At 52.2% G+C, this 20131-nt stretch overlaps 3 protein-coding genes across 8 annotated transcripts; all 3 read right to left on the bottom strand.

Annotated features, from left to right (window-relative positions):
* Positions 1–276: 276 nt before the first annotated feature.
* On the bottom strand, positions 277–6829 carry LOC144721768 (uncharacterized). 6 transcript variants are annotated; one of them, XR_013585969.1, is made up of 6 exons: positions 6512–6798; positions 5749–5913; positions 4233–4383; positions 2989–3633; positions 2173–2361; positions 277–1293 (listed from the first exon to the last, which is right to left on the bottom strand). XR_013585969.1 is itself a non-coding variant. In XM_078599666.1 (5 exons), exons 3-5 carry the CDS (start codon positions 3029–3031, stop codon positions 947–949), a joined length of 579 nt encoding a protein of 192 aa, XP_078455792.1. In that variant the 5' UTR covers positions 3032–3633; positions 4233–4383; positions 5561–6797; the 3' UTR covers positions 277–946. The 6 variants fall into 6 exon arrangements, 1 of the variants encoding a protein (XP_078455792.1); XR_013585968.1 differs by having other exon boundaries at positions 5561–5913; positions 6512–6797; XR_013585966.1 differs by lacking the exon at positions 5749–5913 and having other exon boundaries at positions 6512–6829.
* A 660-nt stretch (positions 6830–7489) lies between these two features.
* On the bottom strand, positions 7490–13608 carry LOC144721809 (dual specificity tyrosine-phosphorylation-regulated kinase 4-like). The gene is made up of 8 exons (XM_078599732.1): positions 13467–13608; positions 12464–12545; positions 11627–11799; positions 11126–11186; positions 10448–10565; positions 9619–9964; positions 8242–8370; positions 7490–7534 (listed from the first exon to the last, which is right to left on the bottom strand). Exons 1-8 carry the CDS (start codon positions 13575–13577, stop codon positions 7490–7492), a joined length of 1065 nt encoding a protein of 354 aa, XP_078455858.1. The 5' UTR covers positions 13578–13608.
* A 957-nt stretch (positions 13609–14565) lies between these two features.
* Positions 14566–18309, bottom strand: LOC144721811 (dual specificity tyrosine-phosphorylation-regulated kinase 4-like). Its single transcript, XM_078599733.1, has 5 exons — positions 18255–18309; positions 16883–16988; positions 16177–16325; positions 15302–15438; positions 14566–14743 (listed from the first exon to the last, which is right to left on the bottom strand). Exons 2-5 carry the CDS (start codon positions 16986–16988, stop codon positions 14566–14568), a joined length of 570 nt encoding a protein of 189 aa, XP_078455859.1. The 5' UTR covers positions 18255–18309.
* Between the last annotated feature and the right edge of the window lie 1822 nt (positions 18310–20131).

Below are 20131 nucleotides of genomic sequence, written 5' to 3' on the forward strand. Positions count from 1 at the left end.
GTATATGTTAATCCATATGTACTCTGATAAAACTTGAATGCACGCTCTCTGCCTCATGTGTTGGGGTTCTGATTTATGTTGTAAAAAGCAAATCTTGTAGGTTGGCTTGCTTACACCGTGCATGGCTGGCTCTGAAATGCTATGGTCCTTTGTTGGGCAGTGTGCATTTTGCACTTGGTGTTTATTGTCTGCCGAAAGAGATTAACAGTTGGGTGCTTGTGGGTACGTGTCTGCACCATGCATGACAATGAACGTCACCGGATGTGGACTGTCAGGAACGAGTGATACATCCTTTATTATCCACCTTGCCAGCAGCATTTTGCAATACGTACAGAAGCATGAATACTCACACTATGGTTCGTTGAAATGCATCCCAACTACACTCAAGATGCACGTGTTGTATTGTGCAGATGCCAATCGATCGTTTTGAATTGGCATGTTTATATAAACTATATTCCAGTAGTTTTTGTAGTCCCACCACAATGTTCTACATATACCACAAATACACCAAAACAATTGTGAATCGATTTGCAACTGTAACATGTCATCAAACTGTGGAGAGCTTCATTGTCACATTCCTAATAAATAATAATTTACTGTAACGCTTGTCAGTCGACTGCTGGATGAAGACCTCCTCGGGCTGTGGTGGTCACGTGAAGTTTGAGCAATTCTAATACCACTTTCCTTAGCAATACAGTATATTTGACACTATATTTAGTTAAAATACTAATACATCATATATTAGTGGTCCTAAACATAGGTCAGTCGAATTATTAGTTGTCTAATTTGATATTAGGCCGTTTAGAATAATATTTTTTGCATTTACTGCATTTATGCCATGGGCCTCTTGGGTTGAAGAATGCTGTTTTAAAATACAAAATTTGATATCAGGTCCAGACAGACTGAGAAATGTATGGCGCAACGTGTGGTATCCAACAGACTGATGCTAAACAAAAGATGCCTTCAGCGTCGTTTCTTGTCGGGTTCTGCAAAGCGATTCGTCCCCCGCCCCCGCTGCCGCCGGGCCTGAGTGGCGGTAGATGGGCACGCGGGTGCGGCCTTGTCGCGCCGTCAGCTCGTGGGCGACCTGCTCCAGGCTACAGGAGGCCTGGGCGCCGCGCGTGGCGTCAGTGGCCTGTGCCCCGTGTTGCGTTTTTCTGGACAATGGGGGGCTCCGGGGTTTCGCAAAGTCCACGCTGTCGACGTCCAGCGCTTCCCGGTAAAGTGGCTTCTTCTCAGTGCCAAGAACGTCGGTGCGGCCTGGTGGCCTGTGGCTCCGCGTGGCACTGTGATCTGCAGCACACAAATGAGAGTTTGCAGTCCTCGGCTGATACAATAAAGGTGGCCGCAGTTGCTATGTGGGGAATGGGTTTGCGATATAGGAAGTCTGCGTGACAAAAATTTAATTCAGAATTATTTATCCGTTACATGGGAGACAAACGATAACACTTATCAATCCACGTCTCTTATCAGGTGAAGCCTAACAGGCAGACATTCCTCCTATGAAGCAGTGTCATCAAGGCCTACCGCATCAATCAGTGTAGAGATTACGTGCAGAGGTCAGCCGCTCACAAACAGCAACAAGTCACAACTCCCATCATGCCTTGTGTGCATTTCATGTAATCACATCCCATGTACAATGCTTTCAGCCTTCATTAGGAAGCCACTGGAGCAATGCACTTTTAAATCTAGATTAAAAACCCATTTGTTTACAACTGCGGATGGTTACGTACGGTGTGAAAGAAGCTCAATATACATACATGCACCAGCTCAAGGGATGTGTGGTCGTATTATTGTACTGATGAGTCCTTGAGAGGATGAAACTGGTCTACAGTTGTCTCTGTTGGAATGGCCACAATTTTCAACTCTGTGAGTTCATAGCCTTACGATAATAGGAATGTTGCAATATGGTACATCTAATCACGGTTTATTTTCATACAGCGGCGTCTTTAGCGATGTTTGCACAGAGGTGCAGGAGACAGCAGACAAGTGGGAATGCAGCCAGAAAAGGCTACCAACAATTGCCCAAGCTCTGTGGCCCTACATCGAGATGTTTGGCGAATTCCATTACGAATGATGCATGACGACGTTAGGACGAGCACGCGCGCCGCTTAGAATGCGAGTTTCGCGAGCAGCAGGAAGCAGGCCGTGTTGCACGACGCGCTGTGTTACCGTGCGGAGGCGCAGACTGCGGAGGCGCGCGCGACGGCCGAGACGCGACGCCACCGCCGTGCGGGTTGCAGTTAGGCAGCAGTGCGGTGTGGTTGGCCACCTTGGAGAGTCGCATGGCCGTGGCGTGGCTCGCCAAGTCCAATTCGGCCACCAGATTCCGCTTGGCTCCTTCGTTGCCATTCTCATCATCTAAGATCAAGAATTCAGGATGAACGCGGGCGCAGGTCATGATTTACACGGGAGATGTTTTTTGTAAATAATGTTCGTATATGGCAACATGAAAGGTGTGGGACGGTGCCTGTAGTCAGACAGACGTGCATTAGACACTCCATCAACATCAAAATATCGCACAATCTTGTAATAATCATACTTGTTAGCGTGATGGACTAAAAAGAGACGCTACGCCCGATTCACGTATTTGTCTCCCCGCGTAAAAAACAAAAGCACTTCCTATACATTCCATCAGCCACATGACTGCACAGGAGAGCACAACACAAGCAGACTGGAAGAGTCCTGACATGAGGTGTCTCATCAGCATTGTGTGTCAGGCTCGCTTGAAGCAATGCTGGTGAGCTGACAGACGTTATAGGTAAGGACCATACATAAAATATGGGTCCTAGTTCGACACAAGGTAATATCATAGATGACACAAAATAGTGATGAGTGTTGTGGAGAATTTCAGTAACAATATAAATGTCCAAAGAATACACCTTCATATAGCTGTCCCTCCACATGAAACACTGAGTTACACATACGCTTGAAGTGGCCAAGACAGAATGATGTAACCAGAAGCAGACACGTCTGGCACAACTTCACCTCGCACCCTGCTGTCCGCCACTCCACGGTGCCCTGTTGCCATCTCCCCCGTGCCCGCGCGGTAATCCTCGGCGCGCGACGTCTCCCAAGGGTGCAGAGTCTTCCCCGGGTCTCTCGTGCGCACAGACTGAGTCCTCTTACCCTGCGCTGCACTGGGCCGGACGCTGGGGCTGGGATGACGCGTGGCCCTGACATCTCTCGCACAAACCGCTACGCAGGCGGCCCTGGACTGGCGACTCCCCTCGGCGCCGTTGGACTCGTGGTGCGTCGGGCCCAAGCGCGGGCGTTCAGAATAACCAGGGTCGGGTCTCTTGTGCTGTGAGGGAAGAGACTCGAGTCGAGAGTACTCATGGGTCCTGTGGTTCGCAGGAATACAACTTCCCCTGGACTCCTCAAGGGTGGCCCTGTTGGTCCTCTGCGCTCCTGGCTCTGTGGCCTTGTGATCGAGCGGGTTTCTGTGGAGTTCTCTCTTGTGGATGGCAGCGGAGGTGAATATGTTTGTGGCTGCAGGCTGGTGGTGCCTGTGCTTGTGATGAGCAGAATTTTCCTTGAGGAAGTCTGGCAGGATCAGGTCCTCTTTGCAAAGCAGTCCCCGCTAATCGTTGACACGATTGCTCTGCGCCTTCACCAGGATTTCAAATAGTTCTGTCGAAACACAAAGCAATATCATCACAATTAGAATCTTTATTTAGACTGCAGCAATCCAATGAGCTATGAAGCTCTTCTTCACAGATTTCCAGTCGGAGTAGGTCAGCAGGTTACAACAACAAACAATACAAAAAAACGATAGGAGCGTACAATAGAGAAAAGGTAAGCAAGTCACTACAATAAATAAATATAGATAAAGTATATAAGTACAAATTAAGATCATTTAGCATGGGGAATTAAATATTTTGAGTTCCGCAAGAAAAAACCGCATGCTTTTCACAGCCTACCCGCTTCAGTGAGTTTTAAATCCACTTGCTGACTGGTTTGGAACAGAGCGCGCACGCGACCCCGCGTACGTGAAACTGACGCGCGGCGATTCCGAGAGCCATGGGGCACGCTCCACGCACGTGCCGTGGGCACAGGCAACGGGGCTGGCAACACCTCTGGCTACGCTCTTTTGTCTGCACAGGAGACGCAGAGAGCACGTCGTAGAGTAGCTCACGAATAAAGACAACGTTCTGTTTGTTGACATCTGGGCCGACAAGGATTAGTGGACCCCAACGAGTAACATCTTTTAGAATGCACACAGTCCTAACCTTCAACATCATCCATCTTTGTCCCAGTTTTCTTTTTTCTTGATATATAAGTTTGTTTTGACGAGTTTTCACATTTTTCACCACTTCCAAAAATAGCTTTCGCAGTTGAAATATGTCTTGCATAGGACTTTTTTTCATTTCCCGAACGAACCTGCATTACACACAAAAGCATGTCGCCAATTAGCCACTCAGTGATCAAGCAATATCTGTTCACGAGCACCTATTACATTTGACAAAGTAGACTTGAAGGTGATTGTGCCAGGCTGCGTCTGAGTATCCTATGCTGATGTTGGTCAGGGGCTAGTGTACAGAAATTGCGCCTGAAATTTTTCTGGCAGGTTGCGATCACAGTTTGATTCTTAATGCCATCAGAGGTTACGGACCACCAGTCAAAGTAAATACATGGGTCCTAGTGAGATTGCAAAGCTGTGAGCGTTCAGTGGTTGCTAGGGATTACAACATCTCTCCCACTGCACCAGCCAATCAGAAGCTAAGATGACAACCCCCATGCAACATGGCTACCGTGAGCATCACGGGTGCGCTGCCACCCTGCTCACACTGGCGAACGCTCCCAGCTCCCCGCCCCGTCGTGACGTCACCGCGTACGGCTACGTCGTGACGTCACCGCGTACGACTACGTCGTGACGTCACCGCGTAGCTCCGTGAACTCGCGTTCCCGCCTTGCGCACACCACACACCACGTCCACACCACACACCACGTCCACACCACACACCACGTCCACACCACACACCACGTCCACACCACACACCACGTCCACACCACACCACACACCACGTCCACACCACACACCACGTCCACACCACACACCACGTCCACACCACACACCACGTCCACACCACACACCACACACCGTCCACACCACACACCACACCACGTCCACACACCACGTCCACACCACACACCACGTCCACACCACACGTCCACGTCCACACCACACGTCTACACCGCACACCACGTCCACACCGCACACCACGTCCGTCCACACCGCACACCACGTCCACACCGCACACAACGTCCACACCGCACACCACGTCCACACCACACACCACGTCCACACACCACGTCCACACCACACACCACGTCCACACCACACCACACTCCACGTGGACACCACGTCTACACGTGGACATTTGCGTTGCGTATTCCTCCAGAAAAAATCGGGCCTCCGTGAGTCCTGCTTAAGTGTTTTCCTTGGCTGTAGAAGGGGTCCGTGTAAAAACAACAAGATCTCGTTCAACCCGCGTGGCTTCTGGACTGACGCGTCCCTTTGGTATTTATTGAAGCGTCAAGCTGCGTCTGTGTCTACCTTAAGTGTCATCATGCTTCTGGGTTGCCAGGTGTTAATGCATCCACCTACAATGTGCATAGCCTCCACGTGCCTCCACGTGCCGTGGAGGAGCCTCAATTAGCCGAGGGCAGCTTGCGCTGAAAATGAATTCTCTAAGCCGAGCTGAGCCGCCAGGCGGCCGGCTCCGGTGGCGACCGCGTCCCGACCTCCTCGTCCTCCTCGCCGCGAGCGCCTCCAGAACCCGCGCCTCCTGTTCGGAGTGGGGGGGTCCCTTGCCCCGAGCAGTGGCAGCAATCCGGGCATCGTCATCAGAGCTATCGTCGGCTGGGGTTCTGCCGCTGCGCCTGGGCACCTCCTCCACCACCACCACGCTGCCGGTGGCACCAAACCCAGCGACTCGCACACACAGGGGGGGCACGTGCCGCCAGCAGCAGCAGCGAACAATCACATTCAGTCGCCTCCACCCAGAATGGCCTCGTGTCGTCCTGGGGCCACAACACCACAGCCACCCCCATGCGTGGGACGTGGGCGCGGAACGGAAGTTCAAATCCTTGGATGCCTCCCCCCACCCCGCTCGCCGCATCTGTCAATGGGTGCCTTTTGACCATACTTCACCACCCGTGGCCAGTGTGGGTTGGCGAGAAGTGGGAGGGCAGGACGGGTTCGGATATCTCTCGCCACGGACATCGGCCGTGACTCAACCACTGCGCCCCCCCTCCTCTCGTCCCGTGACGTTGCCGTCGAGGCTCCCCACGGGCACCGCGCTGCTCCCCTCGGCGGCGCCCAGGGGCGGCAAGGCCGGGCCCGCAGGAGGGCCGAGTGGCTTCGTCTTCAACGGGAATCGTCAGTGGCTACAGCCGCCGGCTCGCCTGGCTCCCGAGTGCTGGTGAGTGCGCATCTCGTCGTGTCCGCCGTGTGGTGGTTGTACCCGCGCGAGTGATGTGGTGGTGTGGTGGTGGTGGTCGTTACCCGGGGGTCGCTCCACGTGGTGGACTGCTCGTTGTGGTTGATGAAGTATGGCCACCCCGAGGTGGGCTCCATCTTCATCTCCCATCCCGGCGGCAGCGGCGCCTGATGCTGCATCCCCGTCTCCCCCTCCTCCTCCTCCTCTCTCCCTCTCCCCTGGCCCTCACCCCGTCTACCCCTCTCCCCCTCTCCCCGTGCCTCTCCTCTCCCCTCTCCCCTGCCCCTCACCCCGTGCCTCTCCCCGTCTCCCCGTGCCTCTCCCCGTGCCGCTCGCCTCGTCTCCCGGTGTCTCCCCTCGTCTCACGCCGCTTCCTGGTCGCCGTGACGTCACGCGGCGGGACTTTCTTGATGACGTCACGCCCCGCGTGTCGTCACGTGGGTGGACACCGCTTGTGACGCGTTGTTTGCAGTCGCATGGCCGCTGCTACCTCGTGACGTCATGTCAAGGTGCCGGAGTGTTCGGAAATCAACGGTGGTGATCCTGTGCAGAGACGCGCCCTCGTCATAGGAATGTGGAATTTCCACCCGTGAAGGACTGTAAAGTTTAACTTGAATAATCACAGAACTCCTCTGCGGTGATATTGGGGGACGACCCACATCTCAGATCCAATTTGTGGGGTTATCCGCGACTTGTTTTGCTGCTGACTCCGTGGCAAGAGGACGAGTTTGCCGCCTGACGGCGCTGTCCGGAGACCCGCGACTATGAGGACGCCGCCGCCTCACGATGCCTTGTGGGTCAAATTCGTGGATAATGGGAAGAGAGCTTTGGGGACCCTCCAGCTGGGAGTTCCAAACATGCATGAAGAGCATGAGACTGCCTAAACCCTGGACACTGTCCGTGCAGCACGCCAAGGAGTCCGTGACAGCTGTCGAAGAAGAGGCTGCCATTGTGTTCTGGCGTCAAAGCCCAAATTTGCCAAGTTTCAAAAGTAACTCACAAATTTACTCAATTGGGAAATGCGTAGCGGTTATTATCCGGCCCTACTGTAAACGCGAACGAGGGCCCTCCTCAAAGGGGTTGAGATTCTGCGAGGTTTCCCCGCGTCAGCAAGCAGCACACAATGCACGTTGTTGACCTGCACTGCGCGGTTTGTTGAACGTCTTCCTCTCTCTCTGCACGTCGCCAGCCGCAGCTCAAACTTCTCCCCCGTGGGGGGTTTGGCGGTGGCTCGCGTCGGGGACGCGTTCACGAAAGGTGCGACGACGACGACGAATATGGAAACGACGCAAATCGAAGCAATTCCCAGGGAAGATTGCGGAGGCGTCAGCAATGCAGTGTTTGTGACTTTAACGAAAGAACCAAGAATATGAGCTAAGTCTCACCACGGCGTTCCCGATCTCCTGTCATGAAACGCCCTGTCTCCGCCCACATTCACTCCGAGTTGCACGACACACCACTTTGAATTGATTTCACAAATTCATTTTCATATTTTAGTGTTTTTATTATTATTATGCGGTTTACAACAACGTGAATATTTACAAAAAAGTAATCAGGTTGATCCTGCATCAGGCCACCTCAGCTCTCACACCCTGGCTCAGCTATCCTCTTCCATGACCTGGAAACCACGGCGAGGTCATCCTCTGAGGACTGCCTGGAAGAAAACCAGCATGGAAGAGCCCAGGGTGGGGCTGGCTACACGACATCACCACACTTAGTTCCCCCACTATTCTGCGGTGGGTGAATCACCGCAGAAGAAGCGAGTGCGGAAGATTGAGTGGACCACTCTGCACACTCGAGCCAGGAACACGTGCTTCTTCTTCCTATTCTCCTCCTCCCCATTCTTCTGCTCCCGATTCTCCTCCTCCTCCTCCTCGCTCTTCTTCTCCTCTGCCCGCTGGGGCCCAGGCTCGTGCTGCTCCACCTGGAGCCCAGCTTGGGTCCCAGGCTCGTGCTGCTCCACCTGGAGCCCAGCTTGGGTCCCAGGCTCGTGCTGCTCCACCTGGAGCCCAGCTTGGGTCCCAGGCTCGTGCTGCTCCACCTGGAGCCCATCCTGGGTCCCAGGCTCGTGCTGCTCCACCTGGAGCCCATCCTGGGTCCCAGGCTCGTGCTGCTCCACCTGGGGCCCATCTTGGGTCCCAGGCTCGTGCTGCTCCACCTGGAGCCCATCCTGGGTCCCAGGCTCGTGCTGCTCCACCTGGGGCCCAGCTTGGGGCCCAGGCTCGTGCTGCTCCACCTGGAGCCCATCCTGGAGCCCAGGCTCGTGCTGCTCCACCTGGAGCCCAGGCTCGTGCTGCTCCACCTGGGGCCCAGGCTCGTGCTGCTCCACCTGGAGCCCATTCTGGAGCCCAGGCTCGTGCTGCTCCACCTGGAGCCCAGGCTCGTGCTTCTCCACCTGGGGCCCAGGCTCGTGCTGCTCCACCTGGAGCCCATCCTGGAGCCCAGGCTCGTGCTGCTCCACCTGGGGCCCAGGCTCGTGCTGCTCCACCTGGAGCCCAGCTTGGGGCCCAGGCTCGTGCTGCTCCACCTGGAGCCCAGGCTCGTGCTGCTCCACCTGGGGCCCATCCTGGAGCCCAGGCTCGTGCTGCTCCACCTGGGGCCCAGGCTCGTGCTGCTCCACCTGGAGCCCAGCTTGGGGCCCAGGCTCGTGCTGCTCCACCTGGGGCCCAGCTTGGGTCCCAGGCTCGTGCTGCGCCACCTGGAGCCCAGCTTGGGGCCCAGGCTCGTGCTGCTCCACCTGGAGCCCAGGCTCGTGCTGCTCCACCTGGGGCCCATCTTGGGTGCCAGGCTCGTGCTGCTCCACCTGGAGCCCATCCTGGGTCCCAGGCTCGTGCTGCTCCACCTGAGGCCCAGCTTGGGGCCCAGGCTCGTGCTGCTCCACCTGGAGCCCATCCTGGAGCCCAGGCTCATGCTGCTCCACCTGGAGCCCAGGCTCGTGCTGCTCCACCTGGGGCCCAGGCTCGTGCTGCTCCACCTGGAGCCCATCCTGGAACCCAGGCTCGTGCTGCTCCACCTGGAGCCCAGGCTCGTGCTGCTCCACCTGGGGTCCAGGCTCGTGCTGCTCCACCTGGTGCCCATCCTGGAGCCCAGGCTCGTGCTGCTCCACCTGGGGCCCAGGCTCGTGCTGCTCCACCTGGAGCCCAGCTTGGGGCCCAGGCTCGTGCTGCTCCACCTGGAGCCCAGGCTCGTGCTGCTCCACCTGGGGCCCATCCTGGAGCCCAGGCTCGTGCTGCTCCACCTGGTGCCCAGGCTCGTGCTGCTCCACCTGGAGCCCAGCTTGGGGCCCAGGCTCGTGCTGCTCCACCTGGGGCCCAGCTTGGGTCCCAGGCTCGTGCTGCTCCACCTGGAGCCCAGCTTGGGGCCCAGGCCCGTGCTGCTCCACCGACGCGTCCTGTTGCATCTCATCCTTCTGGGCGGACGCCGCTGGCTGCCTGGGCCCTCTCTCCTCCGGTGGCGTCCTTCCCAGCCAAGGGTGCGCCAGCGCCTCGACAGGCGTCATGCGCAGAGTCGGATCCCATCTGGCAAGATGGGGGCACACATGGCGCATGGGGGAAGGGTGATTATGATTTCAGCGTTCACGTGCGTCTCCCCCTATCCGTAAACGTATAGCGGCCAGCAGCTGTCCTCCACTTTTAACAATCGTCGCCATCATCATCGTCGTCGTTAACCATCTGCTGCTGGGATGACTGGCAGGTGCATCTCCTGTGCTCCCCATTGTGCCACCTCACTGAATTTTATCCACCCAGCGCTCCGCTCATTGTGAGCATCGCTCCTCCAACCCTCCGTTGTTGTTGGAGGGCGACCGCTTCCAACCGCTGAGTAGCCTCAGAGTGCGTGTACATCTACGCATCTCTATGTAAGTGTATGTGAGTCTATGGGTCTATAGGTCTCTACGTAAGTCTATGGATCATGCAATAATGGGACATCCTCCGATCATTGATCGCCTGGAGGAGAGTGGCCGATGGGGAAATCCTCGCCCGGGGGGTTGGTGGGGCTCTTACTCCAAGCAGCGGCTGATGAAGTCGTTGAACTCCCTGTCCTGACTCCCGAGGGCCACGCTGATTGGGTTACTGCCCGGTACCCTTTCTTGTCCGGACATCACAGGACTGCCCAAAGGGTCTGCAGGAACCGCGCGGAACAGGAGAAACGTAGTCGCAATGCACTCCACCCTTGCGCACTCGCAGCGTAGAAACGCAGCGACCCAGTTCCGTGCCGTGGGCCGGCAGTCGCGCGTTCACCGCTCGTTACAGAGCTTCGCGATTCGAACCCTTCTGGCCTCCCGCGTTATCACGGCGGCCCCTATTCACCGTGAGCCGCAGTGCGCCGGGTTGCTTCGCAGTGGAACGTTAAAGATCTTGTGTCATTGTAAACGTAGGCCATTGTGTGCCGGTGCCTTCGTCCAGATTTCCCCAATTTGAAAATTATTAAATTGGCATCACACACAGCAGCAGCAATTTGTTTGCCTGTTGGCTGGTGGAGGGTCGTAACAACACAAACAAGGCCAGACCATTACGTGGCCTAACCCTAACACAAACATCTATTATGAGTTATATCGGCTGTGACATAACACGTGGAAGTAATTGAAGTTACAAAGTGATACCCCACTAAACTAGAACAGCCCCAGGCTCCCCTCAAATTAAACCCAGTCCCTCCACTCGCCCTCTCACCCCCTCACTCACCAAAGTATTTGTTCCTCTCGGGCGCGGCATTCACCAGACTCTCAGGAGGCATTCCCAGGACCTATACAGATCACAGAGACAAAGACCACCCATATAGCATTAACAGAAGTGCTGTTAGCGAGCAACTTTTAATGATGGTACATGGCACACAAATCCACACCAGCAACTTTACACACCGCAACGGTCCTTATTTAAGGCTGAGTCGACCTCGGAGAGGACCGGTTCAGATATTCATCACCAATGTTCGCCGCAAGCAGGAATCGAACTCGGGTATCCGGGTTCGTAGAGCAGTGCGCAAACCACTAGACTATGACTCCCAATGGTCCACACACAGGCAGAGGGCAGTGTTCATGGCATGTCCCAGCCGAAGGGCAGTTCACACCCAGTCAGCAATCCGTTTTGTTTGACCGTGTTGGGTGGCGGAGGCTACAAGATTTGGCCAGGTCATTCTGTGGCCTAGCCCACAAATCATAGTGAAACTGCAATGTGGGAATACCGTACCTCCATGTAACATGGAAGTTGGTCATATCGGCCGACGGCCGGAAACAGGACGCTCCCGGTAGCCAACTCGGCCACCGTACAGCCCAGCGCCCACATGTCAACCGGGAACGAGGCCGCGTGTCCCAGGAAAGCCTCTGGGGCAAGGTACGCACGAGTGCCGAAAATCTGTGAACCTGCCCAGGACAAACGACAAAGATCACCGACATAGCCTTGAATGGCACGATCATCACACGCACAGTGATATGCACAAACAGAATCAGAATCTTTATCTTGGAGAAATCCGATGAACTGTGCGGCTCTTTTTCACGAATGTTGGCCATTTGCCACGAAGTATAGGCGATGTCACCACCGTGCTTGTGCTCGGCTATGTGCCCATTGAGGCGACGTGAAGTGTCGAAGGCTCATTGGCAAGTCACAGGACACACCCAGGTTCCATGGGTTGACTGAGATGACAGGCATATTCACCACCTGCGCCCCCTACTGTGCCACCTCGCTGTATTATAGCCGCCCGACGCTCCACTTGTTGTGAGCGTCGCTCCACTACCCTCTGCTGTTGCTGGCAGGCAACTGCCTCTTAACTGCCGAGTCGCGTCTTTCACGAACCTCCTCCTTGTTTCCCAAGTGGCGACGTTTACTCATTGCACCAGGTACTCATTTAAGGCTGAGTCGACCTCGGGGAGGCCCAGGACCGGTGGAGATAATTGTCACTGGTGTTGGCCATGAGCGGGAATTGAGCTCAGGTTTCCGGATTTGTTAATCAGCGCACTACCGCTCCTCACACACAAACTCTCTTACTCACAACACATTCACACACAAACTCTCTCACAAACGACTCACATTGAGATCCGGGAAAAAAACTGCTCTCCACGTTTTTGATGCGGATGGTTCTTGCCAGGGCGTCCTTGAATGACAAGTTCCTCTAGAAGGGCGGTAGAAGGGATTCACACTCGAAGGTTAAGATCGTAACAATTTCAACTTGTCAAGCGCCACACTGTTCCTGCCGTCTTGAAGAGATGGTACGACTCAGAAACGGGAGGATCCACAAACAAGGCAGCAGCCAGGCACTGAGCTGGTGGCAAAGTCCCCCCAAGGTCTGCAGTCCTCTGTTTATGAAGGTGTTATCGGGCATTCAATGATTGTTTATAGCGTACATGTAGGAGAAAACCACCAGCCCGCAGCTCAGTGCCAGATTGTAGGCAAGCATCTCCATTGCCCGACTGATCAACCTTCAGCCAGCAGTAGATTGGTCGTGTACCAAAATACCGCAAAACATTAAATGGGGAGTCGAAATAACAATACGGAATGTTTTCTGACAGCTGCCACTGGGGGTGCCCTTTCAAATATACGTATATATGTTGAACTTCTTTTGCACCGTACATAGCCGACAATGCTAATGGGAGGTGTGGGGGAAGGATAACAAAAAAAGATGAGATGTGATGCCAGTCCCTTATGTCGTGTGTAAAGTGCTCTGAGACGCCCCGGTGTAAAGGAGAGTGCTCTTATCAAACGTGAATCACGATTGTTAAAGGAAACGAAAACGAAGCTCCTCGCTGTAAGTGAACGTTTTAGGAAAAAACGTGCACACAGACGGTGTTGGTAACGCATCCTCACGCGCGTTTGTATCCCAAAGGTTTTTAGGAGCAGCATAGAAGCTGATGGGTGGCTGTCGGGCTTTATAAGTGTATCTGCATGTTTGCAAACAGTCCTAGTTACTTGCACTGGTTTGTGTCTCCACGTTCAGAGCGACGCTTTGATCAATGTGTCCGGTTTTCTCTCGGGCCAGTCCCCAATAGCGATGCGACGTCACGGTGGAGTTGCACTGAATGCGGAGTCCACTCACCGGCTTGATGTTCCCATGCACAATCCCCTTGGCGTGGAGCTGGTTCAGGATTCTGAGAATGGACTTGGTGATTAGTTTCACTATCGCCATCACGTCTCGCTGGGATGTCATCGATTTAATAGAATGGGAGACACTTGGACTGCAAAAGAGACAACAACAACAACAACACAGTGAGTGCCATCCTGTGAAAGGCTGAGTCATTTCATGATTATCGTTTATTATGATTATTTACCCAAGAAATGCTCTCAAAACCTTGTCAGGTGTTACTGTGTGTTTAATCTCAATTGGGTAATTGGAAGGTAATATATTCGCATCGAGATGTTTGGGCAAATACAGGTTACTTGTGGGGTTATTTAGCTTTGGAAGGAAACCGGAGAACCCGAAGGGACCCATGTGGAACAGGGGGAGAGAATACAAACCCCACACTCACACTCTTGTAACACACACACACATTCTCTGTGGAACAGAGAGAATACAAACCCCACACTCACACTCTTGTAACACACACACACACTCACACTCTTGTAACACACACACACACTCACACTCTTGTAACACACACACTCACACTCTTGTAACACACACACACATTCTCTGGAACAGAGAGAATACAAACCCCACACTCACACTCTTGTAACACACACACACACTCACACTCTTGTAACACACACAATCTCTGTGGAACAGAGAGAATACAAACCAACTTCACACAGAAAGACAACAGTCAGGGATTGAACCCAGGTGCTTCTTGTCGTGAGGCGCGAGCGTAAACACTCTGCCGACGACACCCTGCCAGTTGAGTGTGCCTGACCGTGTAAGAGTGTGCCTGACCGTGTAAGAGTGTGCCTGACCGTGTAAGAGTGTGCCTGACCGTGTAAGAGTGTGCCTGACCGTGTAAGAGTGTGCCTGACCGTGTAAGAGTGTGCCTGACCGTGTAAGAGTGTGCCTGACCGTGTAAGAGTGTGCCTGACCGTGTAAGAGTGTGCCTGACCGTGTAAGAGTGTGCCTGACCGTGTAAGAGTGTGCCTGACCGTGTAAGAGTGTCCCAGACACGTGGCAGCTTCACAGTATTATCACGGCGCGTGGTGCCGTGAGATCATCAGATCCATGGCCCGAACAGACTGCGCGGTACGTACTTGCATAAGTCCTCCAGGACGAGGCAGTTGTGCCCTCTGAAGTAAAAATGGTCCAAAAGTTTTACATTGAAATCATTGGCCAGTTCCTGAAGTCTGATGAAGATCTTGAGCTCCATCGCCTGCATGTGGTTATCCTGGGGGCTGCACAGAGGAAATCCACAATTTTATATTAACAGCAACAATAAATGACGTGTAATGTGCACATTTTGTTGCTCGCTCTCTGAAGAGAGCATGACTTGGAGGTGCTCGGAAGCACAGACAACCTGGAAGGCAGCAGCACGGTTGGCTACATACGGTGCGAACAAAGTTCAACGTATTCTTAGGTAAAGTCGCATAGATAGGTTCAAAGAAAATCTACGTGACTTTACCAAAAGACCCAAGAATATGAATTCCTGCAGTCACGAAAGCTTTAAGTCAAAAGTTCAACGTACATACAGGTGGTCAGCTGGTGCTACCAACATTTTCCCAAGATCTGCGGTTCTCAATATTTGAAGATGATTTCAGCAAACAAATTCTTGTTGAAACAAGGGAGGAGACCAGAGCACAAGGAGAAAACCCGTGCATTGACGTTGGCGGGGGGGGGGGTAACACTATCCCCATATGAATGGAAATCAACTCACTTCTTGTACTGCTTCCCTCTGGCGATCCAGGGTTAATAATATCAGCCTCAAAATCGCACTTCCCATTGTGAAGACTTACCTCGTTGGCTTCCTCCACATCTTCACGTTCACCATGGTGTTGGTCTTGTGGTCTCGGCATCTGAAGAGCTGGCTTTGACCTTTGAGCACCAACCATTCCAGCACCTCGTAGCGGAAATTTAGATGCTCGTATTGGACCTACACAACAATCGAACCATAAGAACCGATTCAATCCACGCTCATTCCATCACTGCTGATTCAGTTCTTATTACACAAAGACAACAGAGACATAATCCATGCAGCGCCAAGAGCTCTGTCAATTCTAGTAAATGATGAAGAATGAGACGATGTGTACTCATCTGCTGTGCTCGGTAACCGAGTGTCGGATGCCATTTTGGCTAAAGGGTGGTGGCGTTGCTAACAATTGTGGCTCACAGCAACAATGGGCTGGGTTCAATTCCCAACTAGAGTGCCTTTCTGAATAGAGTACATGTACCCTGCCTGTTCTGCAGAGTGTGACAATGCGAGTGAGAGAGCGTGTGGAGTTTGTTCTGCACAGCAGGGGGGCAATGGTGCTACGCGTAACCTCAATTCAGTAATTTGCAAGTACTACTTGAAATTTGGACCTTGACGCCAGGACCCAATGGCCTACTCGCTTTGAATGATGTAACGTGATCTTTAACGTCCGCTGTAAAGCAGACGATGCGTCGTGTTTTACAATCAGCACACTCCGTCTTAACCAGGGTGGCCACTGGGCTTGATGATGTTTTAAGCAATGACCCTGTGCTTGATGATGATGATGATATTACTGTGTTTGACAAGAATGTGATTGATAGCCCTGTGCATGTGTGTGGTGGTGGTGGTGATGGCCACAGTATTAACCAGGGCAGTGGACGCGTGGCCCATGTCGCCCACTCTGAAGCCGGCGTGTCTTACCGAGACGTAATGGTTATAGGCATCATCGTAGTCCAGGTTCACGGTGCCTAATCCTCTGTTGTGGAGTCCAAAATACCAGACACGGTCCACGGTGAAGAGTTCACTCCTCTCGATAGGGGTCAGGTTATCTCCAAAGAGCGTCAGGATTTCTTCACCAACACAAACGACAACGACAATGATTAGTATTTTATGATTGTTACTGTTCCACTTGTTACTGTCTACACAGGAAAGCACCACCAAGTCCCTAGACTCTTTGTTAGGAGCGATACTGCTGCTGTGTAATCCCATTTGAGTTATGTGCAGGTAATTTTTTAACTTTGGATTGTTTTTTGGCCAATACAAGATGCATTTAATATATTTTTTCGCTATGGGAAGAGGTTGAAGAACCCAGAGAAACCCCAATGCTCAACAGGGGGAGAACATACTCTTAGGTTTTTTCGGTAAAGTCACGTAGGTAAAAAATTTAATTAAAATTAATAAAAGTAAAATAAAAAAGGGGAGAACATACAAACTCCACACTGAAAGGCACCCAGTTGGGAATGGAAACCAGGCACTTCTTGACTGTGAGGCGCGAGTGTTACCACCTCGCCTCACAAGGTTTACAAGCCATAACAATGCACATGGTTGCTGTCAGGCTGTCAGGCTGTGGCCACCGTGACGTTCCCCACACAACACGGGCGTCGTGATGTCACACCGCGTGGATCACCTTGCGGGGTTTTGCCAAAGCCGGTGGTAATGGCGTTTGATGGAATCTGCGCGCTCCACTGCACGTCCCTGCTGCCACCCATCTCCTGATCTGTAACCGCGGCCATCTACGCACACACACCGATACAAAGAAACCCACGGAGAGCCTTGGACAGTCTGCTGGGGCACGTGCAGTGAACGAGCACTGAGCCCGCCATGCGTCGCCGAGGGCCGGGATCCCTCATTCTGGAGTCCTGGCAAGTCGTGGCGGCAGCAGGGGGCGATGTCGCCACGTGGCACAGACCCACATCATCAACACGGACCCACATCATCAACACGGACCCACATCATCACGAACACATCAACACCAACACATCATCACTAACACATCAACACTGACACATCATCAACACGGACCCACATCAACACTAACATCATGACACAGACCCACATCATCAACACGGACCCACATAATCACGAACACATCAACACTAACACATCATCACTAACACATCATCACTAACACAGACCCACATCATCAACACGGACCCACATAATCACGAACATATCAACACTAACACATCATCACTAACACATCAACACTAACATCATCACTAACACATCATCAACACGGACGCACATCAACACTAACATCATGACACAGACCCACATCATAAACACGATCCCACATCATCACGAACACAACACGGACCCACATCATCACTAACACATCATCACTAACACATCAACACTAACATCATCACTAACACATCATCACTAACACATCAACACTAACATCATCACTAACACATCATCAACACGGGCCCACATCATAACACACATCATCAACACTAAGGGGCCGTCCATAAATGACGTCACGCACCTGGGGGGGGGTCAGACATTTGTGACGATGGGAGGTGGGGTTTGAGAAATGTGACGTCACATCAAAATGCGCAACTTTAAATATAGACAACACGTTCTACTTAAATAGACTTTTAATGTTTTCTCCTACACATCAGAGTGCAGCGCCACAATAAATACGTACTGCAATTACAATAGTTTAAAGCGATTTGAAGCATGTTTTATTTTTTTAGGGGGGGCAAGCTTTGTGACGTCATATTTGAGGGGGGGGCCTGACTTTTTGTGACGCCGTCTGACGAGGGGGGGGGGCGTCAAAAATCGTCCAAAATCGCGTGACGTCATTTATGGACGGCCCCGAACACGAATTCACTGGTGTACCCACACTTTACCCCACCACACGCGTCTGAACGCGTGCAAGGGACTCGCCCATGTGAGAGTGGATCGTATAGCTCAGTGGACCCTGCCAGGTAACAGAGTGAAGTTTTGATAGTTTAGTATAAAGATGTCATCTCCACCTCGTCGCCTCCACTCACCTCAAGGACTCAGGCTGCATCGAGCTCACGTGGGTGCATAGGTAGCCACGCCCCCATTTCATGTGACGTCACCGTAGTGATAGACACGTCACTCGACGTTGTCCACGTGATCTTGCAAGACACGCCCACACGCAGTCCTCCTCGTGGCCATATGACCCAATGGTTCGTGCTGATGAAATGTTGCTAAACTGTACACAAATATTGATTTAAAGCTTTCGTGACTGCAGGGATTCATATTCTTGGTTCTTTCGGTAAAGTCACGTAGAAAGAAAATAACTTAAATAATAGAATGCGACGTTTCGATTGCAAAACAAGCAACCATCATCAGGTAGGAATGAATGAAAAAACAAACCTAGTAAACTTAGAGATATAATGCAATACAACACAGAGAGTCGGCTAACACAACAGTCAACACCCTACCTGGTTGATTACGTTCTTCAAAAGATTGTTAAATTTGAGAGAGACACAAAACACAGACACGGAGACACATAGACAGACACACAAGCAGATAGACACACAGAGAGAGACACACATAGACACACAGACAGACACAAGCAGAGAGAGAGACACACATAGACACACAGACAGACACACACATAGACACACAGAGAGACACATACAGAGACACAGAGAGAGAGACACATACACAAACAGAAAGACAACGCCTCTATGTCGAGGCCTTAAATAGAGAGAGAGGGGGGCGGGTTAGCCGACTCTCTGTGTTGTGTTGCATTATATCTCTAAGTTTATTAGATTTGTTTTTAAATCCTTTATATTAAGTTTGCTTGCTTGCTTACGACCGTGCAAATCTTTCGGTCGTTTTTTAACCCACTTTCCGTGATCCAATCGAGCTGACATTTTCCACACAGACTCGTTGTGCGCGATAATGAATGTTCGTGAAAAATGTTTTCAAAAATTTTACACTTTTTAGGACAAAATTTTTATATTTAATTACCAATTGCTTAATGGTGCAATGCAATCATCTGACCCATAGGTGGCAGCCATCTCAAGCCAGAGGACGAGATGACTCTAGCCGCCACGCATATAAAGGATTTATAGTGAAAAACGTTGTTTTTACGGGTTATACTTGTTTCACTCATTCTTACCTAATGATGGTTGCTTGTGTTGCAATCGAAACGTCGTATTCTATTATTTATTTTCTTTCTACGTGACTTTACCGAAAGAACCAAAGAGTAATTCCTGCAGTCACGAAAGCTTCAAATCAAATTATGTTACATGTTGTTTACACTCGGATATTGATTCTATAACTTCCAATGGAGCTCACAATCCAGCCACTCCCTCTCCTCTCCAGGCTTGGCTGAACTCCCACTGCTATTTCACCCCTTGTTGTATCTCTACTCCCTGAATTGCCCCAAGTGACAGCCCCACGGCTGTCTACCGATCCCACTGCACCTCACAGCCACGAGCTGTAGGAGCGGGCCTCTGTCCACTCAGTGGTGCTGATCACATTCAGCACCATACGCTGGGAGTCTCATCCCTGCAGTTCCCAGTTGTGGGGTCACCTCCTTTTTCATAGAGCCTCTCGATTTCTTTATACACGAGGATTGCGTTTCACGACACTGAGAGCGTTGAGTGTGCTTCTGCAGAGTGATAGTGTGGATGTTGTGTTCTTCCCCTGTTATGCAGTGGGTGAGGGCAGTGGTGAGCGCATTGCAATCCAAACCCAGCGACACGCGTTTGATGTGTGGTGTGTACGTGCCTGTGTGATGTGTTTGCGGTGTGTGTGCAGTATCTTGGCAGAGGTCGTCCTCTGGACGAGTTCGACAGCGTCTCACCAGGGTCAGGCTTGCTCAAAAACGTCGATTCACTCCCTCGATACAGTAAAACATTTGTGCTGCACTTGTTGGCCCTAATGG

This window comes from Lampetra planeri, chromosome 12 (genome assembly GCF_965212315.1).
Source record: "Lampetra planeri chromosome 12, kcLamPlan1.2.h2, whole genome shotgun sequence".
Classification (NCBI taxonomy): domain Eukaryota; kingdom Metazoa; phylum Chordata; class Hyperoartia; order Petromyzontiformes; family Petromyzontidae; genus Lampetra; species Lampetra planeri.

What these genes read in the sequence shown, in the direction of transcription:
- LOC144721768 (XM_078599666.1), bottom strand. Translation starts at nt 3,031, where the DNA reads ATGGCAACAGGGCACCGTGGAGTGGCGGACAGCAGGGTGCGAG. An exon ending in GGCGGACAGCAGGGTGCGAG is followed by an intron (nt 2,362 to 2,988) that starts GTGAAGTTGTGC and finishes TCTTGATCTTAG; the next exon opens with ATGATGAGAATGGCAACGAA. An exon ending in GCAGTCTGCGCCTCCGCACG is followed by an intron (nt 1,294 to 2,172) that starts GTAACACAGCGC and finishes TGTGTGCTGCAG; the next exon opens with ATCACAGTGCCACGCGGAGC.
- LOC144721811 (XM_078599733.1), bottom strand. Translation starts at nt 16,988, where the DNA reads ATGGCCGCGGTTACAGATCAGGAGATGGGTGGCAGCAGGGACGTGCAG. An exon ending in CTTTGGCAAAACCCCGCAAG is followed by an intron (nt 16,326 to 16,882) that starts GTGATCCACGCG and finishes GTGTTGGTGAAG; the next exon opens with AAATCCTGACGCTCTTTGGA. An exon ending in CCTATAACCATTACGTCTCG is followed by an intron (nt 15,439 to 16,176) that starts GTAAGACACGCC and finishes ATTGTTGTGTAG; the next exon opens with GTCCAATACGAGCATCTAAA.
- LOC144721809 (XM_078599732.1), bottom strand. Translation starts at nt 13,577, where the DNA reads ATGACATCCCAGCGAGACGTGATGGCGATAGTGAAACTAATCACCAAG. An exon ending in AACTTCCATGTTACATGGAG is followed by an intron (nt 11,187 to 11,626) that starts GTACGGTATTCC and finishes TGATCTGTATAG; the next exon opens with GTCCTGGGAATGCCTCCTGA. An exon ending in CGAGAGGAACAAATACTTTG is followed by an intron (nt 10,566 to 11,125) that starts GTGAGTGAGGGG and finishes CGGTTCCTGCAG; the next exon opens with ACCCTTTGGGCAGTCCTGTG.